The 9729-nt window shown below is 34.7% G+C and overlaps 1 protein-coding gene across 1 annotated transcript in view; it reads right to left on the bottom strand.

Moving 5' to 3' along the window:
• Positions 1-209: 209 nt before the first annotated feature.
• The window catches only part of LOC106103333, a 26074-nt gene continuing 16554 nt past the window's right edge, over positions 210-9729 (bottom strand). Inside the window, exon 3 of the mRNA XM_013283070.1 lies at positions 210-480. Within this exon, the coding sequence (XP_013138524.1) occupies positions 210-480 (271 nt within the window). The remainder of the gene's footprint in view (positions 481-9729) is intronic.

Below are 9729 nucleotides of genomic sequence, written 5' to 3' on the forward strand. Positions count from 1 at the left end.
CGCGTGAAATTTAAAAATAATAAAAAAGTATAGCCCCTGTTAGACATTGGTACCGTAGCTTTGTAATCGTGAAAGATTTTTTTAAATCGGCTTAGTAGTTTTTTTATTATTATTACATTATTTTATACATACAAAAATCTAAAAATACAAATCTTTCCTCTTTATAACATTAGTCTAGAAGTATAGATATACCTAGATTTAATTTCGAATTAAAATTTAAGATACCTTAACGGCGACTCTAGATGTACTCGATGCGATGAACAAGATGGTGCGGGTTGGTGGTGTGAGGGGTGCGCGGGGAGCGGCGGAGGGCTGCTATGCCGGCTCAGCGTCTCCGGAGATACCAGCGCAGCGCCCGCTGACGCCGGGCTGGGCAGTGGGGGAGCACTACCCCCTGATATCTCGGACTCCGCTCCGCCAAATGTCCCTCTTGATACATGCGAGCCACCGGACATGTTATTCGCCGGTATGGAGTAGCAGCTGGAAAGAAAATCAAGAATAAGCAAGGTAAACAAAAATCAATACTAGGTTGATTGATAAAAAGTCTCATTTGAAAATATCGACTTGGGTAGACAGTTCTTAATCATACTAATATTATAATTGCGAAAGTTTAGATGGATGGATGTTTGTTAGAGTTTGTAGCCTAACCTGCTGAACGGATCTTGATGAAATTTTGCATAGATGTATAGGATACTCTGGAAGAACAAATAGGCTACTCACTTTTATTTTTTTTATTCCACGCGGACGGAGTCGCGGGCGACAACTAGTTACTTAATACTTCACTGTTACTAGTGTTCCGACCTTAATTTAAAATATCTTATAACAATACGAGTATAATAATAGACTATGGTAACGTAGCTTTTAAATGATAACAGATTTTTTTTCAATTGTTTAGTAGTTTTTAAGTTTAGTTACGTACAAAAAATAGTCTTCTCACTTTCCATACAACGATAGAAAACATAACGGGTTTTATCACATTCTCCAGTTCAGTAAAAACCAGCTAAGGCTCTCTTTATCGATCTTTATTGCCAAGAAAACTGAATACAAAATAAAGTTAACAATAGAATAACGTTACATCGTGTAATTTTCAACAGAAGGGAAGGCTTAATAAGACCTGCTATTTGGCTTAACGACCGCGGCCATTACCGCGTCTACCGACGTAATGTTACACTAAACCCGCTATTGATATCATATTAAAAGGTCTAACCTTATTACAAAGGGTTATAATGTAATAAAATATGCAGGAATCTTACACATAAAATAGGGTAGAGTCTAGATTAAACGATTTTCCGTATTACTAAAGCGATACGAGTAAATTATAATCCCAAATTAATTGTTCGTAAACCTCATCCTACCACTAAACGTTACAAAAAAAAAAACAATTCGTCAAGAAGTTCTTAGTTGGAAAGATAATCAGGAACTATTTTGCTTCGTTGCAAAAAAAGCGGAAAAACTCGTACATTTGTATGTCAAATGATACGATGTTAGTAAAATACACGATTTGCATTTATAACAAACTATCTATTCCCGTGTGGCTTAATATGCATGCAATCATAAAAACTTTATTTTATTCTTAACAATTGTCAATTTTTTAATTGCTAATGTCCAAATTACCTTTACTACAATCACCTTGGTTCCTTAATATTGGCAAGTTGAAGTTTATAGTCCCTTTCCCACATGTAGGTTTTTTTTTCAATTTATTTACCCCCTAAGTGTAAATATATAGCCTAAAGCGTGACGTAAGTGTAGGGCTTTTTGTTAAAGAGAGGATTATTCAAAAATATGCTGTGATTGCTGATCCAACGTCACGAAGTAGTGTTCCAGTATCAGTTTACGCTTTATGTTATTAAGTACAGAGTACAGATATTTTGTACAAGTCTATCAAACTTGTTAAAATCTATAAGTCTAAATCAAATATTGTTTGCTATCGCTGTTTATTCCGGTATCTTCGTAGAGGAAGAGTTTTAAAGGAAATCAATCCTCCGAGTATCTCTGAGAATTAAATTGTATGCAAGCAAGGTTTTCTGCCGAAGCTTTGACGTTCGCTAAATCGAATACGCCTTTCAAATCCCTCATCCACATCATTACGCTACGGAGAATTTCAACAGAACCCTTAATACGAAGTTGATGCGAACTCGAGAGAAATTGATTGCTTCCTCTTAAGAATTCTATTATAATATTTGTGCTCCTCCATCAATCAGATAGGAAATTTATTTCTGAATATTGACCTTTCCAAATTGAAATATAAGTATACTAAACAATAAGTTCTCAGCATGACCTCATAAATCACTCATCCTGATGAAGGTCCTCTACGAGTCCGAAATTGTTCGTTGGCTACACCTAATGTATAATGTAAGTTTAGTCGTATTTTCTCATTAATCTAATAAGTTCGTTTTTTTTATTATATTTTTTTATTAAACTTTAGAAAGTGTATTATTTCACTATACTCTGGAGATTAAGTTTGCTTTACGTAATCGGGTTTTAAATATTTCTAGTGAGTTCCGGCTACGTCCAGTCTATTGATTGATTTTATTTCTATCTGTATTTTGCATATAACTGTACATATATCTACATTGATGTAGTTTTTAACAAATACTAATTAAAAAAGTGTAAAATGTGTCATTTGTAGTCCAAGTGAAGGCTTCTCTTTTGCCTCCTAAAAGAACTACAATAGTATTCAATTATAAAAAGGACAAATTCAACAATGTATTGAAATAATATTCAATATATGTAACGCTTACACATGTCCCCGTGTCATACAAACTCATACAAATCAGTTCGTGTGTACAGGGTGAATTTGTTACAAAAAAGCGTCACGATAATGGCAGCAATTCTGGAATACGTAACAAGCGCCCGAGGCGCACGTGATCGTACTCCTGATTTCGTTACCTGTGTATCACGTTTTTGTCAATTAGTCGTTGAGCTTTTGTATATCTGTATATTCCTAATGTACATTTATTTACAAGTAAATTTTATATAACGTATGTCAGAAGTAAGAAAAAGGGATATAGAAGTGATGCAGTTGTGCTAGAATTTAGCCAGATCGAATGGTTTTTAAATGATTATTTGCTGTCTTGGGTTTAGGGCGATTTGAATTAACCTATTTGTATTGATCCAGAAAGATGACATTTTTAAAGTAGGAAAATTGTATTAGATATATCCTAGGTTATTGTGCTCCTGCTTCATTAACGAACATTTGTCAGATGTACAAGTTTGACCTAACCGCCATACCAGCACTGCAACTTAAAAAGGGCATTAAAGTGTAATTAAAAAGAACTAGGAACCGTTGAACCCGTTAGCATTTTATAATTAGCGGTACCGAGAATTGCAGCAAACCGGGTCGTGGGTGAAAAATTGAAACACTGCATGTAACGTACACTATAAGGTTTTTGCAGTATCAAATTAATTACTGAAATATTTCATTTTAATTAATAAGTACTGTTGTAATTATGCAAGTAGTCCTTGACTTAACTAATTGCTCGCTTCCAATCCATTCCTAAGCCACTAGGCAGATTTTGTTGGAACTTTTAGGATGGCGACCGATTTAAAATACATGCACACTCAAACTGTAAATGAGGTTGTTTATCAGATTTAATGTATTGTTTGTTTGCATTACGACATTTGTCATTATTTTTAAATAACAGTGTTTTTCTTAAATTTGGTATTATAGCTCCTTTTCATTGTTTTACTTTTGTTCTAACAACAACATAATATTTGAGTTTTAACATCACAGGTTTAATAATTATTTTATAAGCGACGTGTTAATTAACGTTTGTCGCCAACGGCAAATTCCTGGAAAGCCTGAAAAGTGTATACTATAATTTATTTTCAAGAGCGACGAAATCGAATAACGGCCATCGTCGCTGAGCGCGCCATTTCCGCATCCAATATGGCGGCGTTTGATTTCCGCTCCCGTTTCCCGCGTAAACGGTTTACTTCGGATTACATGCAACGTTTATTTTAATCAACCCAGGACTCGATACCTGCACCTGTACATATTACCTGTAATCCTATCTCGAGCTGCAATGCCAATATTTCAATAAGAGTGTTGCTATCGAAAATTTAATTATTCATTTTTAATTCTATCCCGATCAGATGTAAATTAATTTCGAAAACAAGCACAATATTTTACAAAACAAATCACCATGGCAACATTGACGATACCTATGATTAAAATGGTAAAGTAATTAAAACAGTAACTTGAATTTTATGAATTAAATCAACAAAAATAAAATTAACTATACGTACAAATTAGCAGTCAATAAAACTACAAAAAAAAATCACAAAAGAGTCAATAAAAACTGAATAAAAGAAAATACAAAGCTATACAAATAGTTGTTACAATTAAAGCAAAGAAAATGTTTATGTTGGAACGACGACGGAACGACACAGACGCGGCAAAAACAAATGTAAAGGAGTAACTACGAGCTTTTGTTATACGATACGTGAATACTATGATACTGCAAAGAATACGATATCCTCACCCTCTGTATGTCTTTACAATAATCAAATAAGTAAATAAATATACGTTTAAATATCTACATTTTGCTTACAATATGCTAAAGACTCTACTTCAATTACAATTATTGACTTTTACCCAAAACGTTAGCGATTAAAAACAAAACAATACAAACTGTTTAGTCACCTCTATATCTACTACATACAATACACGAATAGACGATAAAAGAAATTCAAGCAATACCGAACATTCAACCATAAAATGTTACACAATTTTGTACACTCGATTCGAGTTTCGTCTAACCGTATGAAGCCTTTACGCCCTTTTGGCTTAAGCCGTTACGTAGAATTCGCTTTCGCTGGCGCCTCGCGCCGTGATCAATGGGCGTCTGTACTACAGACTTTCTTTTACGCTGAACGTAGTTTTTGTACTTCAGCGATTTTTCAGCAAAACGTAGCTTAAAGCGTCCTCGAGTGCGATTCCTTTCTTTATGTGACGTGCTGCAATTTGAGTTGAAAAGTGAAAGTGAGTGCCAATGAAAGGAGAAAATTCTAACTGTAATTTTTCGGACAGGAGTTTATTAAATAAAGTAAATAAGTCTTCAAGCCTTAAACTTACGCGCGAAAACTGAGATAACAGATTTCAATTCGGAAATAAACTACAAAGACACCCGTTAGATATTAACATCGTATTCTTCAAACTCACATATTAAAATGACTTTAAGAAATATATTAAGAACTAAAAGTAGCGACATTGTTTCTATAATATTGATAAGAGAAGCTCGTTCTATAATATAAAACTATGTTTATAAAGTAAATAATTAAACTAAATTACTTATTTACAGGCGCTTTTCATTTAAACCCACACCTATACGCGAATATTGTTATAGGTTATTCATTGAAATAGAATCGATCAAACGTTCCTCTTCAAACTTCCTGGTTCGGGTGGAATTTATGAATATTCTATGAAGCTTTCATCGCGATACCGAAGCATTTAACTCATTTACTATCGACAGTAGAATTACGCAGTGCGTATTTCAAAATTACGACAATATCATCATGTTGAAATTCGTATCCTCTTGCACTCTAAGAGCGGGCGCACACCTTTGACTACACTATCGCACTACTATTGCGCGATTATGGATTTGTCGTTGAAAATTCAACTGTTTATTTTCACAACTAAAAATCAGATAGTGTGCGCACCTCCTTATAAGCCAATAGGAACAATTCCGCGACTAAACAGTTGTGCAAAGTAAGATCTGTTAGAATATGATTGCTGAAATTATTTTACCGAACGGTCTTAATTTATATTATTAACTCTGTGTTAAAATTCTTAATAATATATTTCTCAGTTATCAAATTGATACAAAATTGTCTTTAATTTTAAGATTACATGATTATTCTTATTGATTGGACTTTACAAAAACCTTACTATATCAAAAATAAAGTAAAAAAAGTTCCTTTAATACTGTAGGTGCGTTAGCGCGAACCTCATTTGGAAGTTTTGTGTCTGTACCGAAGCCTTGTTTGTCTTAGGGACGCGTCTGAAAGTGTTCATTGTCGCTATCAAAAGATCCCTCTGCTGCAATATCATACAAACGACGGATAGGATCGCGGATATTGTTAACTTTTATTATAACTGTTATCTATACTAATATTTTAAAGAGGAAAGATTTGATTTTAGAATTTTTGTATGTATTTGATCCACGCAACAACTACGGGGCTGGTTTTAAAAATTCTCTCATCATTAGATAGGTAATTTATGTGTGTTGTTTATTTATCTTGATATAGGAACTCTTTCACTAAGTTACAGTTACCTGGTGTCGTATTTGAAAATTCGATTTGGTAAATATAACATTGATTTTACTTCTTAGAGTCTACGCACACCTGAAACTAAACTATCGCACAACTATTTAGTCTCGATGTGAATCCTATGAGTTGAGATGCGCACACTACTCAATTTTTAGTTGTACAACTAAACCGTGCATTGACTGCGAAACAATCGACAATCGCATAACAGTTGTGCGATAGTTTAGTCAAAAGTTTGCGCCGTTCTTAGTTTCTCTATAAACATGAAAATTGCGAAGTACATTATGATGTGCGACATAAATATGAATCCGGTAATTTATTATTAATAGCTGCGTCTACACGCCAGAAGTTTGGGCACTTTACTAGTACCTTATATCGCGTGCGTCGTCAACATTTTGTTGCATTTTAAAATTAATCGCCATCAACCCCTGTCAACTTTCTCGGGCGTTGAGCGGTCGTTGACCCGACGATGTATTTGGGACGACCCAATGTTTATAACGCCGAAGGAGCAAATACAACAGGAAGTAGGGCGAGGGGCACGGTACCGACGAGTCTGCTCAGCCAGCCCACTCTACACCTCGTCCTATTGTTTACGTCAATTTACAATGATAGACGCGTCAACAAACATGTATTAACGCTACGCTAATTTAATCAAACATAACCCTTTCGGCAAACATAAATAAGTACAACGTACATATTTCTATTTTAATTTGTTTCACATATTTTCAATGCTAAGCAAAATAGACACGCCCCCTGAATTGATGGAAAACGTAATTTACTCACTCTAATTTCATAAAAATTACCTTTTATTTTTACTAACTTTAAGATAAAATCTCAATTGCGTTACCATGTTAGTTGGATCGAAAAGCTATCCAATTAAGCTTGCTGAAAATAGGAGCTTGCATTCACCTATTTTATTTCTAACATGAGAATTTAAGAAAGCACAAAATATTTTAATTAGAAATTCAATTACTCCTTAAAAAAATTCGCGAGAAGACAAACCTTTCAATAAAAGGTCTCTTGTCATAACAACAGTTTTTCTAAAAGTATCTACTTACGTCGAATAGTAAAAAACTCATGTACCTTTCTTCTGGAGCTGTCTCATTTCCATTCACTAAAGACTCCGTTATCTTCATATTTCCAAAATGTACTTCACTGATTCTTATTACATAATAATTTTGTCATCATGTTAACTATTTAGGAAGGCTAAAAACGAGCAGCGATGCGAACGCGCCGGCGACACTGAATTAGCTTCAGTCCCAACTCGGCTTTACTCGCTCTAATTCAATGATAGTATTACTGCAATTTCGTACCACTGTATTGCAACGGGGGCGGGACAGGACGCTGGCTCTCGAAGCGAAATTAATAGAATAATAGCACCGAAAGAAGCTTCATACATACGACTGTATGGCTCGAATCACATGGGAAGATGTCATCTGCTTTTCTATATAGCTATAATAAAGCATATGCATGCAGGGGACGTTCAATAAATATAATCACTCGAAACGCATCCGCAAAAAGAACAATCCTGCGCCGGGGCAGGGGGGCTCGGATGGAAATTGCCAGCGAAGGAAATTGTCAATTTTGCAATCACAGATAAAGTAAATGTTTCAATATTACTAACGTTTACGAGACAAATTATAGAATAAAATAATATAAATGAATCGGAATTTATCTTTTGTAACGATCGTGATGACGAATTATAAACATTTTGAAATTAAAGCCATAGTATTCTTAAATTTAAATGCAATATTGCTAAATAGAATAAGCTAATTTCAGCTATCTTATATAAATAACATCCAGTCTAGCTTATTAGAAATGTAGCTTACAATAATTATTCTCGAGTAGAAGTCATATAAAAGCTTGCAACTGTTTTAATTAAAATTTTCTAGTCCGCGCTGTAGCGTGTAAGTTAATCCATCTACGTAACTCTTGCGCTGTAATCTCAGCTGCACAGATACGAGAGTAAAGTGGACTATACATATGCAGAAAATAATTAACAGCTAAGAAATTTAATTAACATAAGGGAGTGTACTCATTATAACACTCCAAGGAACTCCAATGTGAAATCACATTGCAAGTGTGAATGTTGGTATAAATATTATTACTGAAATAAAATTTCGCTGTAAATATTAAAAAAATAGATAAAGGGTTTAACGCTTGTAGTACAATTATAAGGATTGGTTTTCATTACTCATCCTTCTAATGGAACGAAAAAATATGCGAAAATCAACGTCACTTTCGAAATATATTTATAAAATGTTGCCCAAATTTGAACCCAGTACTCAACAACACAATCATGCTCTCTAACCAATACGCTATAGGGTTGTTTAATAATGATTAGTTACAAACATATCCATGATTACGTCTATTTATGTCACCATTACGTGCAGCACATAGGTATGTATATTCGTCTCCCTAGTGCCGGTAAATGCGCGCACCTATGCAGGGGGCCATTAATGTCAATTTAAATTTATGACCGGACCCGGGGCGGGCGCAAGGCAAAGCGGGGGCAGGGTGCGCGACCGGTCACGTGGCCGCACTGATTTGCACCGGGGACAGCAACAATCATTGTATCAAGACATCGTTTTATTAAACAATCGAATATCCTCTAAATTCTAAGTGCCGATGTACACGGACAGCGTGACTGCTTAAAACAAATGCCGTTTTGAAGTCGTTTACGGCGGCCCTATCTTTTTGTCTTCCAACTATGAGATATATATTCGAAACTGGTAAAAATGTTATACGTACAAAAAATGGAGCTTTCAGTTTATTGAATCATTTCATAACTAATAATAAGCGATTATTACATTTACCCACAAGTAATAACAATATTTAACATCTATTTATCACTACAAGTTGCTGACCAAACGACCCGAAGTCCGACTCGAACAGCCTCACAATAAACATAACAGAAATAACCTGAAATAAACCTAATCGTCTGAAAGATAAAGTTTAATTTCGTGCAGCAAGTTACTTTCACAGTAAACGTATCATTTAACCACGGCTGCAATAAACGGATACATTATGGAGTTAAAGCTATTTGACTAATATTCGACAATTACCGAGTTTGTCTGTTATGTTAGAGTTCCTTTTCTTACATCAATCTCAATAGTAAAATTGTGCTATACCATTGGGCATGATGTGAATATTTATTTGTATTTTAAATGATATTTGATATATTTACAGTCTTTTCCAGCTTCTGTGTACCTCTACAGCGAGGCAAAATATTTAAGAAAGCCGGCCTTTCACATCTATTGTATTGTCAATAGGGTCTGCACTCACCATACCTGTCTAAATCAAGTAATGGATTGTGTCAATTCTTCCACTTAAAAAAATATTCCTCACATTCGCGTTGAAACAGAGCTACAGCTCGGCGCTCGAGCATCTTGTCGCTCAGTTTTAAATCCGAAGTTTACATTTGTAGTTTAACAGAATTTGAAAAGAATAACATTGAATACG

Source organism: Papilio polytes, unplaced genomic scaffold (genome assembly GCF_000836215.1).
Source record: "Papilio polytes unplaced genomic scaffold, Ppol_1.0 DF823823.1, whole genome shotgun sequence".
NCBI classification, from domain to species: Eukaryota; Metazoa; Arthropoda; class Insecta; order Lepidoptera; family Papilionidae; genus Papilio; species Papilio polytes.